This window comes from Acomys russatus, chromosome 21 (genome assembly GCF_903995435.1).
Source record: "Acomys russatus chromosome 21, mAcoRus1.1, whole genome shotgun sequence".
Classification (NCBI taxonomy): Eukaryota; Metazoa; Chordata; class Mammalia; order Rodentia; family Muridae; genus Acomys; species Acomys russatus.
In genome coordinates this window covers 18,286,615-18,308,696 of record NC_067157.1, presented here as the reverse complement: position 1 = coordinate 18,308,696, position 22,082 = coordinate 18,286,615, and the positions used below count along the sequence as shown (strand labels likewise).

At 43.0% G+C, this 22,082-nt stretch overlaps 1 protein-coding gene across 1 annotated transcript in view; it reads left to right on the top strand.

Annotated features, from left to right (window-relative positions):
• The window catches only part of Fam184a (family with sequence similarity 184 member A), a 111,556-nt gene that overhangs the window by 50,183 nt on the left and 39,291 nt on the right, over positions 1-22,082 (top strand). Inside the window, exons 5-9 of the mRNA XM_051164232.1 lie at positions 3,246-3,443; positions 9,372-9,494; positions 16,900-17,061; positions 19,065-19,186; positions 19,613-19,763. Of these exons, the coding sequence (XP_051020189.1) occupies positions 3,246-3,443; positions 9,372-9,494; positions 16,900-17,061; positions 19,065-19,186; positions 19,613-19,763 (756 nt within the window). The remainder of the gene's footprint in view (positions 1-3,245; positions 3,444-9,371; positions 9,495-16,899; positions 17,062-19,064; positions 19,187-19,612; positions 19,764-22,082) is intronic.

Below are 22,082 nucleotides of genomic sequence, written 5' to 3'. Positions count from 1 at the left end.
AGTGGTCTTCCGCTCCCCCCACACTTAACAGTGGTCTTCTGCTCCCCCCACACTTAACAGTGGTCTTCCACTCCCCCCACACTTAACAGTGGTCTTCCACTCCCCCCACACTTAACAGTGGTCTTCCACTCTCCCCACAAACAGTGGTCTTCCGCTCCCCCCCCCCACTTAACAGTGGTCTTCTGCTCCCTCTACACTTAACAGTGGTCTTCCGCTCCCTCCCCCACTTAACAGTGGTCTTCTGCTCCCCCCACACTTAACAGTGGTCTTCCACTCCCCCCACACATAACAGTGGTCTTCCGTTCCCCCCCTACTTAACAGTGGTCTTCTGCTCTCCCCACACTTAACAGTGGTCTTCTACTCCCCCCACAATTAACAGTGGTCTTCTGCTCCCCCCACACTTAACAGTGGTCTTCCACTCTCCCCACACTTAACAGTGGTCTTCTGCTACCCCCTACTTAACAGTGGTCTTCCACTCCCCCTACACTTAACAGTGGTCTTCCACTCCCCCCACACTTAACAGTGGTCTTCCGCAGTCTCTCACTTCCCCTCTACTTCTTCGACCTTCACGTTTTAGTACATTTCCATTGACTTTCCTAGCAATAAAAACATTTATTGTTTGAGAATTTCACACGGGAATGTTTTATAATGTGCTTTGATCAACTCTTTCCCCTCTCAACTCGTCCCATACCTCTACCACGTCTTCCCCCCAAATTCAGCAGCTCCTAAACCCCCCTCTGAGTCCACTTACCGCTTCCAGTGTGTATATGGGTGCCGGCCCATCCAGTGGAAGTTGAGCTGCCTATTAAGGACTAAATCCTAAGAAAACTGTCTCTTTTTACCCTAGAAGCCATCAGTTGTCAGTAGCTCTTCAGCCAGAAGTGGGTTTTTGTGAGTCCCTTCCCCACGCATGCTGAGACACTGGCTGGCTTAGTCTTGTGCAGGCCTCGGGCACCTGCCCTAGCCCCTGTGAGTTCCTGTTTTTCAGGGGTCCTTTAGTGGCCAGAAAACACTTGTTTCCAAGCACCGCTCCACTCCTGGCTCTTGTGATTTTTCTGACTCTTCTTCTGAGAGGGTTCCTGAGATTTGGGGGTAGGCAGCTTGGTGCAGATGTCCCATGAAGGGTTGAACACCCCACAGGCTCGTATCTCTGCACGCTGACCAGATGTGATTCTCTATAGTAATCCCGTCTATTGCAAAAAGCAGCTTTGCAGCTAAGAATTGAGAGCCGTAGTAACCCACAGGTGTAAGTATTTGGGAGACAGCTTAATACAGTGTTAATTGAACAGTAGAATAGTTTCCCCCTAAGACCTATGGCCCACCTGGCCGCAGGTTCTGGCTCAGATCACACTACCACACGAGTTCTGTCTTGTAGAAGAGGTCTTAAATCCGATCAGAACGCAACTGGTGACTCCCCAATCATCCCTGACACCATCACTGTTGCTCTATGTTATGGTCCTGAACTTGTTGGTATGACCCCGCTGCTCAAGACACCACACGCTTGAGTCCTAGGACATGGAGAGATCAAGCTGGCATTCGCTAGGATGTCTCTCATCCCTGCTGGCTGGCTTTCATAGTGCCAGGATGTGCTGTGCTTGCTAGCAGGGGAGAAAAGTCACCCATACTGTTACCCAGCTGTGAACCCTGCAAGCTACAGTAATGGCCTTCCTGGCAAGATATGCCCAGGGTTTTCTTTTATTCCACACACTCATCTATTCCAGTAACAAGTGCCATGTGTTTACTGTAGGTTGAAAAATCTGTCATTAACAGCCAGATCTTTTTCCCTAAGTCTTATAGATTGAACTTTCTATTCAATGTCTCTATTTATGGTTTTGATAGACATGTCATTTAAATATGAACAGAACCTTCCTCCCCATAAAACTCTGTTTACTGTATCCATCACTGGATCTAGTGGCAGGAGTTATCCTTGGTTTCTTTTTTCCAACCTCCTTATCTGTTAGTTCTGTTGGCTCTATTCTCCTCATATGTTTTTATTCCGTCATCCTTTCTCTATACTTATTCACAGACCATACGTTTAAGTAGGTGTCATTGCTTGTCTGGATGACGATGACAACCTTCTAGCTGCTTTCCTTAGCCTATTGAAAAGGTGACTTATGCATATACGTATGTACACATCTCTAAGTTTTTAGTATAAAGATGACATTTCATTACTTGATCCCTGCTTGTTTCTGAGACCCATAACTCCTTACTTAGTATTCCCAGGAGAGAGAGAGAGAGAGAGAGAGAGAGAGAGAGAGAGAGAGAGAGAGAAAGAGAGAGAGAGAGAATGAATTATAGGTAACTTGTGTACATTGCATCTATTAGGCTTTCTTTCTTTCTGCCTGCATCTTTGCCTCATGATTAACTACTCATTAATCTTTCAAGATGCTGAAAGGCAATGGAAGTGGTTATGAACATAAGACATAGATAAGACTTCTCTGGATGCCATCTAGGCTTGTGAAAAGTAAATGAGAGAACGTGTCATTGCCAGCTCTGTGTTTTCTTTTCTCAAATTGAATCGATTTATTTTCTCTCTCTGACTCTCTCTTTCTGTCTCTGTCTTTCTGTCTGTCTGTTTCTGTCTCTGTCTCTCCCTGTCTCTCTGTGTCTGTTTCTGTCGCTGTCTCTCTCTCTCTCTCTCTCTCTCTCTCTCTCTCTCTCTCTCTCTCTCTCTCTCTCTGCCTCTGTGTCTGTCTGTCTGCCTTTTGTGTGTGTTTCTCTCTGTCTCATACACATGCACAGAGACAGAGATTTCTACCCACCCAGGTTGCTCCCCTTTCCTGTATTGTCTAGTAACATACAATAGAAACCCTTTGGTAGAACTTGTAAAACTGTATTGTCTTTTTATTTCCTTTCATCACTAGACTGTGATTGGTGAAAAGGGACATAGTTGACACCCGAGTTGTACTGAATATTATTTGAGTAGTTATTGGGTAAGCTATTTGATGTACTGCAAACAAAACAAAACAAAACAAAACAAAACCTTTATTTGTTACTTTGCCATTGTACCAACCCACATTTAGTTCTAATACAGCAATAGTTTCTTTTCTTTCTTGATGTAAACTATTTTCTGCTGCCTCAGCCACCTTGTTACCCTCTGAGAACACCAATTGTAAGGTTTCAAAGTCTAGCTCCCAAAGTAATTAGCTCATTCCAGTTTACACATGTCTACGGTGTTCAGGCATGGCTAGCACCAGTGGAAAATGCAGTTGCCAGTTCTTAATCTTTATTTGTTTTCCTTCAAGAAAGTAAATGAAGCAAAGAGAACTCAGCAAGAATATTATGAAATGGAGCTTAAAAACCTGCAAAACAGATTGGAAGGAGAGGTGGCCCAATTAAACGAGGCCCACTGTAAGACTCTCGAGGAATTAGCATGGAAGCACCACATGGCGATAGAGGCTGCCCACAGCAGTGCCAGCAGAGATAAGAAAAAGCTGCAAACGGTGAGTGGAAACTTGATTCTCCCCTGCAGTGCGAGCTGGCGAGCCGAGTGTTGGTGTGCTGTGGAAGAGCAATTGCCTGAGTTTCATGGCTGCTGCCTTCTCATCTTATTTGAAATCATGGTGTCTGTAGTGATGTCCATAAAAGTGAAAGTTCTTCCCTGTCCTCCCCTCAAGACATGGCCTCAGTCTGTAGCCCAGCCTGATCTTGAGCCTTTGTTATCCCCCTAGCCTCCACCCTTGGCTTGCATTAAGGCCTGATGGAGGTGCGGTTTATTAAGGCAGACTATGTCATACCAACCATTACAGAAACACTCTTAGATCTGGGGCCTTTCACCAGGAGGTAACTCCCCTTAGGAAGCCTTAACTCACCAACGCACACATTTCTAATGGATAGCTTCCTTCCTGGGGAACATTATTCGCTTGTGTGTGTGTGTGCTGCTGCGCGTGTGTGTGTGTGTGTGTGTGTGTGTTCATTCCTAACTTCCTTAAATAATCACTTTATATAACTACATGACAACCAGTGTTACACAGGAGAAAATGCAAATTGTCTGGCACCTGGGCCTTTACACTTTGCTTCTCAGCTGTGGTGGCGTGGACCCTAAGCTGTGCGTCTGGCACCTTCTCTGACAGACGAAGTTGTGAGACAGTGTTCCTGTAAGGATCAAATGAGGACAGGAGTTGAGTTCTCAGGCATGTCCTAGCTGTGGTGATCAATAATGTCGCTAGTGTTTGCCATCATGTCCCACAGAGTGTGCTTGTGCTTTAAACATAGTTTTTCCACATTATCCTTCTGACACTTGATTAGTTGATGTACCTGTTTACTGATGAGGGGATGTTGTCAGTCTCATGCAGTTTGTAAGGCTTGGTCAGATGTGGGTCTCAGGTCTGTCAAACCATAAGGCATTTAAATAGCCTTGTGTGCGGTTTATTAGTACAAGCTCAAATGTTTTATATAGCAGCATTTTACAGTTTGCAAGTGATTTTTCTGCGATATAGTCCTTGATCCTTGTGACTTGAGATTAGTGTCACAAACCTTATTTTTACGTGGAATAGATAGAATGTAAAATTAGGTTTTTTTCTGCCATAATATCCCTTCATTTTGTTGTACAAGTACTGGGAAAACATTCTGAGATGTAAATATTCAAAATTTAAGTAAGCACTGTTAGAATGTTACTTCTTTCTGAGCTATTATGTGTTCGCCTAGGCAGAGGCAAAAATTAGTGACACTCTTTCTCAAGACTGATTGCCATTTTCGCCATGCCAGCTCACCTGTCCCCTCCTTGTGCAGTCCTGTGCCTGTGTAATGCAGAGGCCATGTCCTGTGCCTGTGTAATGCAGAGGCCATGTCCTGTGCCTGTGTAATGCAGCGGCCATGTCCTGTGCCTGTGTAATGCAGAGGCCATGTCCTGTGCCTGTGTAATGCAGCGGCCATGTCCTGTGCCTGTGTAATGCAGAGGCCATGTCCTGTGCCTGTGTAATGCAGAGGCCATGCCCTGTGCCTGTGTAATGCAGCGGCCATGTCCTGTGCCTGTGTAATGCAGCGGCCATGTCCTGTGCCTGTGTAATGCAGCGGCCGTGTCCTGTGCCTGTGTAATGCAGCAGCCGTGTCCTGTGCCTGTGTAATGCAGCGGCCATGTCCTGCTCAGGATTACACACTGGTGCACAATGCACAGAGTGCACACTGCTGCTTCGCTAGCTATAGTTATAATTTTCACTTATACATTCATTTTTGATTGATGGTGTTTTGTTGTAGATGTTATTTAAGCAAGCCCTTGTTTATCTTTTCCTCATTACTTGTAGTCATTTTCTTCACCCATTAACTTCTAATTTTTGAGCTACCTGCAAACCTCCTATAGCCCACTTAACAGTTCTTTAAAAAAAAAAAAAAACCAACTTAGATGTGTTTATTTTTATTTTATGTGTGAGTGTTTTGCATCACATGTATGCCATGACCATGGAAGCCAAAGGAAAATATTGGATCCCCTGAAACTGGAATTACAGAGGCTTTGTGAGCCACTATGTATGTGCTGAGCAGTCAGGACTCTTTACTGCTGAGCCACCTCTCCAGCCCCCACTTACTGTTCTCTCGAACATGTTTGCCGTAAGAAAGAGGACATGGACTTTTCGGTATGTGAACACATTCAGAAGCTCTGTGTTGTGTTGGACTTTCCCTTGAAGAAGCAATACACACACCTACTCACTCCCAGAAAGAGCCTCTAAGGGACCAAAGGAACAGTTATACCAGCCTCCCAAGTGAGGACATAATGAGTGTTGCTTGGGGTTCCCAGCAGGGGCCTGGATGAGGGGTTACTTACAAGGACCAGGAGTGGCTCAAAAGCCCCTGCATCTACAAAAATCCTCATGCCTACATGGGTGACAGACAGCTCATGAAAGCTGCAGCTGGAGCGCTGTGCAAGGGTGCAGGCAGCTGCCCGGGTCTGAGAGACTGGCTGCAGCTGGGCTGGCCAGAGCTTCTTCCCCACCATTGTTTTCTCCTTTTATGAAGCTGGGGACCAGCCTTTGAGAATCCAGCAAGTTTTCCCTTCACCACACCTGTGACATTTTACTTACCTCCTGAGGCTCTTGAGCTCCTGGGGAGAGTGTTTCTATTTGGAGGGATTTGCCACAGAGCTCCCTGCGCTGCCTTCTCGGTGCCATTTACCAAAATAGCTTGTTTGTACCTGCTGCCCCCTTCCCTTGTTGCTGCCCACTTAACATGCTAAGTACCTAAGCTAAAACCAGCTTTCTTCTAGAATACTCTTTCTCCAGAGTCAAAGTATTTTTTAAGAGCATTTAGGGGAAACAGATCAGTGGCCTGTTCAGTCAGCATCCAAGAAGCTTCCTCCTGCAGCAGACGGAATCAAATATGGAGACCCACAGCCAGACATTGTGCAGACTGAGAAACCTTGGGATTCTCAGCTTTAAGTGGGGAAGTCTCCATCAGATCCCTCCGCTCAGGGCTTAGGGAACCCTTCAGAAGAGAGGGCAGAAAGAGTGTAAGAACCAGTTGGGACGGAGGACACTGAGAAACCAAGGCCCTCTGGATTAACAAGATCAGCGCACACATACAAACTCACAGCAAGTGAGGCAGGGCCTGGCCCAGGACCTCTGCTATAAATTACCGGCTTCCAGTTTAGCTTTTTTTGTTTTTTGTTTTTTGTTTTTTGTTTTGTTTTGTTTTTTACAGGCTTCCTGAGTGCGCCCATAGCGAGTCTGGGTTTCTTATGCCTTCTCTTGGGCTCCTTTCCTTCTGTTGTGTTTTCTCGTCCAATTATGACCTGTTAGCTGTGGCCTTATCACATCATGTTTTATTGTTATCCCTTAGAAGTCTGGATTTTTTTTCTAATGAGAGAAAGAAAGGGAGTATCTCTAAATGGGAGAAGCTGTCGGGAGAACTGGGAGGAAGAGAGAGAATGGAAAACGTAACCAGGAGAAAAAAAAATGTATTTTCAATAAAAGAAAAAAAAGATAAAAATTATCTTTAGGGGCCTAGTGACAAATTGTTTATGAAAGTGAAAAAAAATTAAGTAGCTAATACGACCTCTCTGCTCCTTATTTACCACAAATGATCATATTTCCTGTAACTGTAGGGATTCATCATCTGTGTACGGGGACAACCTGTGCAGAAACAGCTCCCCAGACGGCTCGCCTCAGACTGATTGGCCTTTGTCTGGCTCCTAGGCACTGGGGTTTCAGAAGGGGTTTCATCTTCCCCCAAGATGAAAGTCTCACCTGCTTAAACTGCACGTGCCAACAGCGCGACAGTGCAGACCACCTGCTCTCCCCTGAAACTTTGGAAGAGGAAACACCTGTGACCAGGCCCTAGAGAAAAGCTCCTGGGCCCCGAGGTTTTCCGCAGCCTTCCTAAAGACTTTATTTCATACTGTTGACACAGTTTGGAGGGCCCTTGGAAGCCAGTGCCTGTTCCCCGTGGACTCCTCAGTGTGCCTTTCCCTCTATAGATTATAATTTAAATATTTTCACCATAATAAGCCATAGCCGTGTGTCGGTTGTACATCAAGGCCTATGGGTGCTCCTAGAATAGCATGCAGCCGCACTTCGTCATGGAGGTCCCTAACACAGCTTGCCTCACCGTATGCCGTAGACACAGTGCTCTTACCAAGCTGTGTGTGGATATGGACTTCCATTCTGTTTACACATTCCTTTTCCTCTGCCTAGAATGCTCAGTTCCCTTCTACTCCTCCATTGTTTTTAACTGGTGTCTTGGTCAGAGTTTCTATTGCTTCGACAAAACACCCTGACCAAAAAGCAAGTTGTGGAGGAAAGGGTTTATTCAGTTTCCACTTCCAGATCTCAGTCCATCATTGGAAGAAATCAGGCCAGGAACTCACGGCTGGAACCTGGGGCCAGGAGCTGATGCAGAGGCCATGGGGGGGGGGGGTGCGCGGTGTTGCTTACTGGCCTGCTTCCCCTGGCTTATTCAGCCTGCTTTCCTATAGAACCCAGGACCACCAGCCCAGGAATGGCACCACCCACAATAGGCTAGGCCCTCCCCAATTGATCACTAATTGAGAAAACGCCTTACAGCTGGGTCTCATGGAGGCATTTCCTCAACTGAGGCTTCTTCCTCTTTGATGACTTCTAGCATGTGTCAAGTTGACACGCAAAACCAGCCAGTACAACTGGCATGCTTTTCATATCCATACTTAGTGTCAAGTCCAAAGGAAACTGCAATTCTCCGGACTCCAAAAGGCCGTTCATATACCCAGAAATTAGCTCCACCTGGCTCCAAGGAGGATCCCCGAAAATTGGGTAAAAGCCAGCATTCCTCAGGAACTTGGGAAACTGGTTCCCCTCAGCCAAAGGGGATCACTTCCCTTACCCTTGGCAGAGGGACATAGGTGGCTACCAGTGGCACCTGTCACCACATCAAGGCTCCTGCTGGCCTCCAGACTCCCACAGTGTTACAAAACCCTGTATCCCATTTAAAGTCCACCCTAGCCTGACCCTAAACTCCCTCCAGCTCGTGGGACTCCTTCTACCCAGCTACTCATTCTCCCTGAAATCCTGCTGGCCTTGCTTTGTTTTCCTTCTCCGAGCTCCGTTCCTGTTTCTCTCACTGTGTTTTCTGTATTCTCCATCACCTGCTCTTCTCCCCTCTCTTCCGGATAGCCCTGGCCATGTCCAGTCAGCTGGCCATGTTCCGCCTACTTCTTTCTCTTTGCCCTGGACTTTTCCAGATGTCTCTGGCCGTTCTCTCTCTTAGATCTAATATAAAAGCCCTGCTCTTAACCATACCGTAGAGTGGTCATGTCATCAGTTTACTTTCTCTCTAAAGTTTCCCTCTAAATGTATCAGTTCTCTACTTGGAGAATCCCCTATTCTCTCTGTATACTCAACTTAATTTTGGTGAGGAAACAGCTTCCTACTTGGTAGTGTGGGTTCTTAAGACAGGACTCCATATCACATCTTATTGCTGATGAGGCTCAGGCGTTAAGCAGCATGCCTGGAAAACAGGTTACATTCTTAGCAAGTATCGGCTTAACTGATTTTCCACTCAAAGTCCCTTCATTTTTTTCTTGTTAAACCTCAACCACATCCCACGATTGAACAGTGAATTCCAGAAATATTATAGGAATTTTCATATGAAAACATATAAAAGAATGGAGGATTCGAGTGAATTGGAATGTTTGCTTTGTCATGCCAAATTATCATTTATGTTGTGCTTTTCTGGTTGTCGGCAACAGCTTAGCCAGTCACGCACTCTCATGATTAGGAGCATTGTCTAATGGCTTCATCAGAGTTATTTCATTGACCCCATTGAGTATTAAATGGAGTCACACGTGACTGTGATTTTATCTACAGGGAGAGATGATTTGCAAAGTAAAATATTAACAGAATCTTTATCAGAACCTTCAGGAATATAGTACTCCAGTCTTACTAATTAATTTTTTTTCTCTTTCTAAGGAACTGGAGGAACAATTCAAGAAGGAGAAACTGAGTCTGGAAGAGGATAAAAATCAGCTTCAGCTAGAGCTAGAAAACGTAAAGCAAGTTCTGGAAGACAAGCTGACCTCAGCCAACCAGGAGGCAAGAGCTCTGTAGGCCTTTCGCCTACATTACATACAAGCTTTGTAGTAACTTGATTGGTGGCCCTGTATCGGTAGGTGAGCAAAACTGGCCAGAGATCGTGACTCAGTGATGCATTTTCCTAATGCTGTGTTTATGTCCCACTAGGTAAACATTTACCACAAAAAACCATTAGCCCGCAGTGTTTTCCTGGAGGGATGCAAAGCAGCGGGGATGCACCTCACCTGGTGAACCGGAAGCAGCTGCTGTGCTAGTTAGCAGCTTAGTCTTCTCTATGCTGCGCCTCATGCTAAAGAGAGAGAAACTCTGTAGGGTCTAGATACCGGCTTCTAAAATGAACTGTTGAATCTATGGGAAAATATATTTAGCCTGAGAAAGAAAAGGCTAAGGATAGAATAGAATAAAAATGTTGGAAGTAAAAGAAAAGAAAAGAAAAAAAAATCTATGTATGTATGTATATTTATGTATATGTAAAGACCTCTATAAATCATGCCATTAGTTCCTCCTCTGTCTCTGTTGTGGCAGTTGCTAAATGCTGCCTTCATATTTACCTCTTTTCGTTCCAGTTCATCCCTCTGTGGCTTCTTGGGCGAGCTCCCTCCAACTCTCTAGCTCAGTTCATGTTTTTACCCTTCTCATCCTGCCAGCTTTTCCCTCTTCACTGACCTCACCTCTCCCAGCAGCCCTCTCATGCACTTCCCTGTTACTCTGAGTCTGCCCTGAGAAACCACAGCAGGAGGCACGAGTGCGCCTGTGCGGGCCGTACACCGCACTCAGTGTTCTCGGATCATTCTTAAGTGTCTATCCAGAGAGAGAGAGCGAGAGAGCGAGAGAGAGAGCGAGAGAGAGAGAGAGAGAGAGAGAGAGAGAGAGAGAGAGAGAGAGAGAGAGAGAGAGAGAGAGAGAGAGAGAGAGGAGACCACTTATTACCCTAGAGGAGGGTAGAGTCTGATGGTGGAGGCTGGTGGTAGCCCAGCCTATCTTCTGTTGTCCTAGCTAATCCACAGTGACCTCACGTATGCACTGTCTTCAAAATCCACACAAGTTACCATGTTCTGCTCTCATTAGAGCACACTTAAGTGACCAGCTGCTGCTTATGCAGGCTCCTCTGGTTCCCTCTCTCACTTCTAAATGGTTTCTCTCAGTGTTTCTCCAACGTACATACTGAAACTACTGAGCTGCAGTGAAGATGTTACTTTCTTTTCTCCTGGCTAAATTTTCAATTATGTTTCGGCATCCTGGTGATACTTTGGTGCCTCATTATTCTGGCTCCCCCATGTTTCTGCATCCTGATGATGCTTTGGTGCCTCATTATTCTGGTTCCCCCATGTTTCTGCATCCTGATGATGCTTTGGTGCCTCATTATTCTGGTTCCCCCATGTTTCCGCATCCTGGTGATGCTTTGGTGCCTCATTATTCTGGTTCCCCCAGAAACTCCTTGGCTCATTGCTCCATGGGCTTCTGCCTTCCCTTCAGGCCAGGCAGCCTTTCTGATCTGAGCCTACTGCCTCAGCTCTCCAGGGACAGGATTCCTATTCTGCTTCCTGAACTTGAAATGAAGGATAGCCACGTTTCCCAGCTAGCCAGGGTTTATATAAAACCCACTCACAGATCCTTGGTGAAAACAGATTATAACTGCATTATTATTTGTGCAACTATATTAAGTAGAAAAAAAGAAACACTGGCAATATTATGAATGTTCTAATATAAATAAGTGTTTGAAATCATAAGGAAGCATTCATAAGAAGTTTAGCACCGAGGCAGCAGCGACTCCAAATGGCATACATTACAGTGTTATGAGAGCAGAGTTTAGGAACTCAGTCTCACTGCTCTAAGTCATGGTAACACAGGCTTTGCATGGATTGTGTGGCCTGAATTATTTAGTGCATCCTTATGAGAGTCACAGCAAGACCTGTTTGCTTTTTCAGGGAAACCAGAAACTTCCACCTACCAAATAAAACATTCCATACACAAAAGAGAAAGGAAGAGGATAGAGGGTGTAAATGCTTCGCAAGTTTCATAGATTCCTGTCCTTACGACCTTACAAGTGTTTACAGAACAGCAAGGAAAACTGGCACCGCTATTTTGTTTTTATAAACTAAAAAGAAACAAGAAAAGCAATTTTAACCTCACCAAATTTAAGAACCAGCAATGAGTAAAATGTCATTCCGTGACCAAAAAATTAGCTATGATGAAAATTGAGGCCATGCAGCACTGCTGAGTGTGTGGAGAGAGATAAGCAGCCGGAGCAGCCGGGGGCAACATGAAACCATGTCATGCTCCTGGAAAGGGACTCACAGCCTGTGTGGGAGCCTCGGATGGACTCAGTTGTGTTTTAGTCACTGTAAGCAAATAATAGAGGATTATTAAGAGAATGTCAGCACTGCTTATAGGAGAAATCCAGACGTAGCTGTGATTTCCACAGGACTCTTTGTTTTCCCAAAAGAAAGGAAGCTTTTTTCCTAATCCACTTAGAAGCGTCCGCCATCTGTGTCTTTCTATGCTCTGGAGCTGTTTGCACACCCATGGGGATTACCTGTTTCTGCATGGAGGTGCCATGGGCACTATTAGTGGCCTGGCAATAGTACAAGGTCAGGGAAACAGAGGTTCCTTTTTCAGGTTAAATGCTTATATATTGAGATGTTAAAAAGATTCTTTTTCCTTACTTAGGTATATATGAAATATCTTAGTATTTAGTAAATAAGTGCATGACTCGTTCATCTGGTTAGTAAACATGAGATGGTTGGTTGGATACGAAGAGCTCAGAGGCATGGAGATTGCAGCGGGAGTCAACATGGTGCCTGCCATGGTCAGGAGGTTCACAAAAGGATGTGTATTTGTAGGTCTAGCTAGATGCTTACTGTAAAACGGAGCATAAGTGATTGGCCAGGGCTGGGCAGGATGATAAGTTGAGGTACTATACAAAAGCCCTAACCACGGGATTTTTGTAGATCCTATAGGAATATCAGCCTGGATGTGATGCCTCAGCAGCATTAGTAATAGTATTGCCTACTGTCTCCCAGGCACCCACTTGTGTTCTTCCCCCCTTTATCCAAAGTACAAGCCAGGGTAGCAGATTCTAGTCACTGAGTCACTTTAGAGTGACAGGACTTGTTCATGCCACAATACCAAGTGGGCAAAATCAAAATTCCTGCCCAAGCAGGATTATTTGGAGCTTAATTTAACCATCATGACCACAGTACTTTGCCCTTGCAACAAATACAAAGACTAAAGAAGAAAGAATGCTGAGCTAGCCAGTTAGGCAGCCTCTCTGTAACCGAGGCCCCGTGAAATACAGTGCATATCGGCATAGGGGGAGGATGCTAGAAGACGCTCTGCACAAACGTGTGACATCCACATGCTCATGTCCATTTTCATCATTTATAAAGATTCACCCTGTGCATCCTAGGAGAAGGGGTTGGAGAACAGCACAGGTGGATAGACTCGAGGGAGGAGGCGTCTACCTTCTGTGTTGTCTCAGGGGTCCTAAATAACAAAAGGAATCCAAGTTGTTCTATCTCTATTGCAAAGAGCAGAAGTTCTGATGCAAACCAGCAGAAAGACAAAGGAAATATACCGACCCACGTGATTGAGATGTCCCAGGACAATGTGAGCTTCAAGCAGATTGGATTCAGAACTGAAACCAGTGACATTGGACTAGGTTTCTTTGTTTCCTCTTGGATTTGCCTTCTTTCTTCAGTCATGCATTCCTTTGGGCATGGCACAGCTGACAAAAGAGCGTCACTAGGAGACCCATGTTCTTTGAAAAAGCCTAAGGTCTCTATGAATGATGTGTTTATCCCTATGACTGCTGCTGGGTCAGTCCCAGTGGCTGCAGAGTGAGGCAACTAACTGTACTGGGTTACACTCTGACCAAGCTGTTATATGGAGTTTGGCTGAATTCCTGCTGTGACCACGGGACACCACTGGGGAAGAAAAGTAGATCTCCCGTGTGCCAAAAAGAGAACTTGACACTGGCAGACAATAGTTGTTTTTAAGCATAACCCATTTGTATTATTCTCATAGAGAAGAAACAGCTATTCTTGTCATTTGATTTTTGTATTTTATTACATTTAACTATTTATTTTATTATTTATCATATTTAACTATATACAATTTAAAAGTCTTTGCTTCCCTAAATATTCATTTCCTTTTTATTTAGATTCTTTATTTCCATAATACAACTTCCTTTAATTCTTTATGTGCTACTTAGAATACTGTCCTCTATACATTTTTGAATGTTATATTCACATAACACTTATGCAACTGAAAACTTGCTAGGTTGTGAAAAAATATTTCCATGTTTTTAGATTTGTTTGTTGTTTTCCTTTAAATCTTTAAAATATATTTTATGTGTATGGGTGTTCTGCCTACAAGTATGTCTCTGCACCGCAAGTGTGCCTGATACTGTGGATCCCCTGGAACTAGAGTTACAGACAGGTGCGATCTGCCTTGTGGATGGTGAGAATTGAAACTGGATCCTCCAGCAGGAAGTGCTCTCTCCAGCCAGCTCTCCAGATTTACTTTTTAAAATAATGTACTTATTTTTATTATTTATTTATATGAGCTCTCTATTTGCATGTATGCCTCAAGACAGAAGAGGGAATCAAATCCCATCATAGATGGTTGTGAGCCACCATGTGGTTGCTGGGAATTGAACTCAGGACTTCTGGAAGAGCAGCCACTGCTCTTAAATGCTAAGCTATCTCTCCAGCTTTTTTTTTTTTTTTTTTTCTTAAATTAAGTCAGTATCTTAAGTCAGTCATAGTGTCCAAGCTAGCCTGAAGTCACTGAGCGGCCTGGGCTGGCCTTGAACCTCCCGGATGCTGTAATCTCAGTATATTCTTCCACACCCGGCTCTGTTCTTTGCACATGGATTGCCTTCTGTATCTTTTCTAGTTAATAGCTTTCTTTATGTCCTTGAATATGAGCATTATAGAAGCACACGTGATGGAGATTATTATGCCTGGACTTAAGACTAGACTTTATGCCGAGCTCAATAACCTTTCAGTTGTTACCACTGTCTTTCTCACAACCATTCATTTACCATTGCCATGTGCAATTAGTCACAAGTCACATCAGCGCAAAAAGTTGAGAGGACACACATAAGCAATATAAAATACAGAGTGAGGATGTTAAAATAGTGATAGATCAGGGTTAAAACATTGTAAGTGAATGCTATGTATAAACATGTCAGTAACCTTTAATCTTTTTTGAGACAGGGTTTCTCTGTGTAGCCTTGGCTGTCCTGGACTTGCTTTGTAGACCAAGCTGGCCTCGAACTCACAGAGATCCACCGGCCTCTCCTTTCCTGAGTTCTGGGATTACAGGTGTGCACCACCAGGCCCAGCTAGATTCAGAGAATTTAATGGATAAAGTTTTACCAAATGTTTAAAATCTTTTGCTATGAATGTATGTTAGATTAGAGAATAGAGGAGAAATTCTGAAGTCATTTTATGGCTTATGACCATTTGGAAACACTACCAAGATGACACACAGTACCACCTACAACTCATCTAACACACGCATGTAGATGCCTGCATTCATCTAACACACGCATGTAGATACCTGCATTCATCTAACACACACGTGTAGATGCCTGCATTCATCTAATACACACGTGTAGATACCTGCATTCATCTAACACACACGCATGTAGATACCTGCATTCATCTAATACACACGCATGTAGATACCTGCATTCATCTAATACACACGTGTAGATGCCTGCATTCATCTAATACACACGTGTAGATACCTGCATTCATCTAATACACACGTATAGATGCCTGCATTCATCTAACACACACGTGTAGATGCCTGCATTCATCTAACACACACGTGTAGATGCCTGCATTCATCTAACACACACGTGTAGATGCCTGCATTCATCTAATACACACGTGTAGATGCCTGCATTCATCTAATACACACGTGTAGATGCCTGCATTCATCTAATACACATGTGTAGATGCCTGCATTCATCTAATACACACGTGTAGATGCCTGCATTCATCTAACACACACGTGTAGATACCTGCATTCATCTAATACACACGTGTAGATGCCTGCATTCATCTAATACACACGTGTAGATGCCTGCATTCATCTAATACACACGTGTAGATGCCTGCATTCATCTAATACACACGTGTAGATGCCTGCATTCATCTAATACACACGTGTAGATACCTGCATTCATCTAACACACACGTGTAGATACCTGCATTCATCTAATACACACGTGTAGATGCCTGCATTCATCTAATACACACGTGTAGATGCCTGCATTCATCTAATACACACGTGTAGATACCTGCATTCATCTAATACACACGTGTAGATACCTGCATTCATCTAATACACACGTGTAGATGCCTGCATTCATCTAACACACACGTGTAGATACCTGCATTCATCTAATACACACGTGTAGATACCTGCATTCATCTAATACACGCATGTAGATGCCTGCATTCATCTAATACACATGTGTAGATACCTGCATTGAAAGAACAGGAAGTCCGTGGTACCTGGAAAGGATTGTCTCACAGAGGGTACTGAAGGATAGTTTTCAAAGCTCTCTTTGTGAAATCTATATTTGTAAGAAACTATTTGCAAGGAAAATATTCATGTGTTTTAAAAGAAAGCTTGTTCATTTTATTTTTAAATGAGTTTTGACTTCATAGCATTTTATTAGACTTTAAAGTGTTTGATTCATGGATTTTAACTCTTAGAGGGTTTCTGCCAACCCAGTCAACAAACTTTCCATTTGTTCCTAGTTCCAACTCAGAGGTTTCTTTCTTGATGCAACCTTTGAATAGGAACACAAATAACAATTGTGTCTCCAAGATATATGTAAAATATCGCCAGTACTGACCTAACTGTATTCCCTTCCTAAGTAGCATGAGAGCTTGATTCATGATATATAAATGGTTCAATGTTTTAAAAAGCTTTAAAACAGTTTATTTTTTATCTTTAATGTAATCTTCATTTTGCTTTGGTTCCTTTTCATAGGTATTTTATTATCTGATATAACCAGGGATTTATTTAAGCCAAAAGCCCAAGGGAAGTTGTATCCATGTCCTTGTTGCATTGTGGTCCTGGAAAGTGGAAATTGTAGATATGGAAGTCTTGAAAGAAAGAAAGAAAGAAAGAAAGAAAGAAAGAAAGAAAGAAAGAAAAAGCAGATGGTAAAGAGAATCACAGTGTGGTGCTTCTTCCACATTGATGAAGAAGGGATCCATTCAGTGAAGTCAAAAAAAGGAAAACTTGCACTGTGCAACCGGAGCAGAACTGCCACCGCAGCACTGTGCAACCGGTGCAGAGCTGCCACCACGGCACTGTGCAAGCAGTGCAGAGCCGCCGTTGCGTGGCATACTAAAACTACCCTGTTCATTCACAGATTGGCCGCCTCCAAGATCTGGTAAGGAAAAGCGAACAAGGCCTTGGCTCTGCCGAAGGACTCATTGCTTCTCTTCAGGACTCCCAAGAGAGGCTTCAGGGTGAGCTGGACCTGACGAAAGGCAGGCTAAAGGAGACGAAGGATGCCCTATTAAACGTTGAGGTAACTGCATAATTCTACTGTAATCTAAATGTGTAAATATGAAAATATAATTGGGCCGCTTTCCTTAAACCTTATGTTGGCATCATTTATACATACCTAGTGGATTAACTCCTGGGTCTCCCATTAGAAAGTAATACAAATGATGTGCATGAGCTCTGTTTCCAAATAAGGTTGCATCCTGGGACAGACTGAGTCTACCAGCTGAGATTCCAGGAAAGCTTTTTACAGACACAGTTAGATTCAGGATAATTAGTATATGTGCAAATTCTTTTCTTGGATGAAGCTACAACTTTCATGTGTAGCAGACAAGGGCTTCTCAGTGACCTACAGGTCTCAGAAGGCCCTGCCTTGCCCCTCCCACTCTTAGGAAGTACAACAAAGTTTCACAGCCTATAAAACTAGGCAGACAATAGCCAAGGGTTCTTCATGGCCTCCATCAGGGGTGATCTGGGTTGTGGGCTCCATAGTGAGGCAGGGCTGGTCCTGTGAGAATTCTGCATCCACCATTTACTATGTCACTTGGACAGAGTGACACTCCTTGACACTTTAGTAAGGCACAGAGCAGGATAATAACGTTTCCTATCACAGTTACAATAACTAAAAGATAAGCGATGTACAGTATAAATGATGCTCAGCAAAGTGCAACAACTTAGCTGACGTTGGCGTTAGTAATGATACTCGATTTTAGCTTGGAATTGGTGACACTTCAAGTATGTATATACTTGATGCACCTCCTATCCTGTGTGTATATAATTCTATTCATGTTTTACCCAGGAAATAATTGAGTGGAACTTGAATACCAATTGCATTTTATTTTTGAAATCTGTGACAAAATAAATAGTAACTGTATCATACAACAGTGCTAATATGAGAAGGAATAAATTTGTATTTAGAGTTACTATAATATGCAATATATTTAATGTATATGATGCCAAACATTGCCTATAACCTCAGTGGTGGAAATTTTACCCATAAAGCTTAATGGAATGACTAAATCATATTAAGAGGTGTTTTGTAAGGTATTTTAAATTGGTAAATCTACTTAGTTCAAGTTACACGTGGTGTGTGTGTGTGTGTTTACATGCACATGTGAACACACACACACTTAAAATAAATCTTAATGCAGGATGTCTTTGAATAAGAAATGTTTTGGGTATAAATTAATTAATATTTAATGCTACCTGTTGTTCACAAATGGCTTCTAGAGGCTGAGTGTTGGACAAGAACAGGTGCCTGAATTCAGTTTTCAGTAGTTAACTGCTTCTGTTAGTCTAATGAACAGCGTTGGATGGGAATTTCAATACTGACTTGCTTGTCTTGTCATTAATCTGAATATAGCCTTTAAAACTGCTGTACCCCTTGGTATCAGGCACAGAGTGATGCAGAAATGGCCATCACAGTGACCAAAGAACAGACCAGTGCCCGCTCCTCTTTCGCCTGGTGCTTTTGAGCAGCCACAACACTCACAGTGGTCCATAATTGGCACCTTTGTCAAGATAGTCACCTCCATCCACTGGCTGCAGAGAATCACTTGGTTTATGCCAGTCTGCAAGGATTTCTTGTGTATTGTGTCATGATCATAGCACTAAGCACATGGCTTTGAGTTACAAAAGAAAAACATCCAGGCAACTTAAATTCCTTGTTATTCCTTTAATCATGCTGAAGGTATCTAGATATGATAATTAGACTTTGGACAAATAGCCCGATTTTAAATTGAATATGAATTAGCTGGAGGAATATGGTTGTATGTTCATGGTAAAAAAGTTTTAATAAACTAACTTTTAAACTGTTTAGATAGTATAAGCTTTGATTCTTAAAAATTAAGGAAAAGAACATTTAAACTGTAGAATGTACTCCATGTATTTTGTTGAACTAGCCTGACTAATTCTCCTAGCTAGCATTATTAATGGCTGCTCCGAGGGTTGGCCATTGTCTGTTTAATTGTGCTTTTCTTCTGTCTGTGTTTGTGGAGACCGCTCTTCACTTCTCTTTCTGTCCCTCAGGCTGAGCTAGAACAAGAGCGGCACAAGCACGAAGAAACGCTCTCTGCCATGAAGGAGGAAGAGAAGCTGAGGGTGGACAGGATGGCCCACGACCTCGAGATCAAGTGGACTGAAAATCTTAGGTACGCTGGGCTCTGTAGTGTGGCCTCAGTGCAGGAAGCACTCCTGTTGTAGTCTCCTTAAAAGATGTGCTAGCAGGGTTGTAAAGTTAATTTTTCTCATGATTAAATGCAGAGAATTTAGAGGGTTTTTTTTTTCCTGTTTGAATTCAGATCCACTTTTTAAATGTAATTTTCTTGAATATTAAAAACAAGTAGAGAAGTAGCTAAAAATTGGAAGGCTCTCTTGCTCTCATGCCTATTCCACCAATGGTAGACTGAGACGTGGTCTTGGTTAAGTTACTGATTTCCTGTGAGTTAATCCAATGACACTGAGTACTCACAGACTTGAGGATTAAAGGGGCTTTTACAAAACTCGTGAGCCCCTAGAGGACATTTACTGAGGGAAGCAACTCTCTTCACAAAGCAAACGCCTACGTTCTATTACAGACAAGAGTGCTCTAAACTTCGCCAGGAGTTAAGGCTGCAACACGAAGAGGATAAAAAGTCTGCGATGTCTCAACTGTTGCAGTTGAAAGAGCGAGAGAAAAATGCCGCCAGGGATTCGTGGCAGAAGAAAGTTGAAGACCTCTTAAACCAGGTGGGTAATAGTCGGCAGCTCGCAGCTTGGGGACTTCCCTTCCTCAGCGCTCTCCAGGTGGAGAGCCAGCCACTGCATGTTCACTCACTGTGCTTTATTGTGCATAGAGCTAACTGAAATGCTCAGAACCAGAGACCTACTCATATGAACCGTTGTGCTAACCAAGTCTGTTGTGTATGTGATCCCAAATTCTGAGAAGAATTTGTAACTTTTTACGTTGACATTTGAGCAGAACACATAGCCTTTACGTGGGAAAGTCAGCTCGGGTTTGAAAATGTGAAAGTCATTTTGTTTCTGGCCCTTAGATGCCATCTGGGCCACAGATGATATTGATTGGCAGTGTCTTGACTTCCTAAAAATATTTCCCCAAGGGAGCAATCTGTGTCTGTTTCTCTTGTGGGTTTATACTTTAACTACTAGTAGAGTACAGCATAAACAAAAAGTGGTAGTATTTCTAAATCTATTTTATTTCCAGAACATTTACAACTATAATTAAAATAATTTGTATATTTCACTTATTTATACAACTTCTGACTTTATAGGCATTTTTACACTCTCCTGGTAAACTAGTAATTAACTAGACACACCTATATGTATCACCAAGCAAAGGTAGATCCTGGTAAACCATAAATTAAATAAACTGACTGTGTGTATCGCTAAGCAAGAATAGATCCTGGTAAACCGTAATTAAATAGACTGACTGTGTGCATCACCAAGCAAGGGTAGATCCTGGTAAATCATAATTAACTAGACCCAGCTGTATGCATCATCAAGAAAGCAAAATGCTCATACAGTAGTAATTAAATAGACTGACTGTGTGCACCACCAAACAAGGACAGATCCAGAAAACCAGGAATTAAATAGACCTGCCTGTGTACATCACCAAGCTGGAGCAGAATGTGGGCATGAAACAACTCCAAATTTTGTGCCTAAAACCTACTGATATCTTAGTTTTTTACTTTCTGTTTAAGATTATGAGGATTTTCAAAATAGAATTTAAAGTAGGCTTTCTGTGAGCTCATGTTTATGCATGTAGAAACATGTATTGATGTTTCAGGAATGCTTGAAGCCTGCCAGTCTGTGTCTGGTTAGTGTAGTTTATAATAAAGCTCTGAAAAGCAAGTGTGTGTGTGTGTGTGCGCGCGCTCAGTCATTTGAAGTCTTTGAAATAAGAGCAAGCAAACAATTCTGACTAGAAGCTGGCATCACTCTTGTATGGCTTCCTAGTGGCCTTGTGTATACTGCTTTTACATTCGTATTTACAGAGCAGAGAGTAGATTTTCCCGGGTAGAGAGCCCCATCCTTCTATTGCATTCTGCACCCAGCAAGATGTGGTTGGTTCAGTTATGTAGTAAAATGGACGGCATCCCTAAAGCCTTTCTGATATTTTCCAGCCAGAAAGTATTGAACACACACACTTTCAGGACTGGGTTCATGGTATAAAGAAATCTCACCACTTTCTCCATCATTTTTCTCTAAATTTGCATGTATTGCATGTTATCTCTTTGTGTGTGTGCACCCGTGTGCATTGTGCATGTGTGCAGGTCGGAGGACAACTTGCAGAACCCCGTTCTCTCCTTCCGCCACGTGGGTTCCAGTGATTGAACTCATGTACCAGGCACAATGCGGACACCCTGACCTGCTGAGCCCCCTTTCTGGCCCTGCCTTTGTTGTCCTTGTAGTGTCACTTGCATTAAGTTGTCAGAGGCCATCCTTTTTCATTTTTTCCTTTCTGTCTTCCTCCCCCCCCCCCTTTTTCTTCTTTGTATTTCTTCAGCGTTTATTCCTCAGTGATTTTCTTTCAGTATTTCATTTACCCCTGTTCATAACCCGTGATTATTTTTTAACTTATTTTCGTTGGTTTTGGTGGTGGTGGTGCTGATAGTGTACATTCTTACTGTGTTGTCCAGGTTGATCTTAACCCTGGGCTCAAATTCTCTTTCTCCCTCAGATTTCCAAATAGTCAGGCCTACAGGTACATGCCAGAAGGCCAAGCTTAAAGGGCTACAGTATTGCCCAGCACAGGCTGTTCTTTCTGAAATAGTGTATAAATCAGAATTTACAAATAAAATATCTAGGTTCTCATTCTACAATAATATTTAGAAAGTTATAAAGAAAACACTTGAGCATATTTTCTGTTTTTATCCTAAAATGACATCACATTTATTTCCCTCTTAACGTGGACTTTATTGTGGTTCCAAAGTGATGACGCATGTATTGATCTTCATTCAGAGTGTTAGCTGAGAAATGAAGGAGGCTGACCACTCAGACACACACCTGTGGAGCCCATAGCCAGGATCTAAAGGAGGCTGACCACTC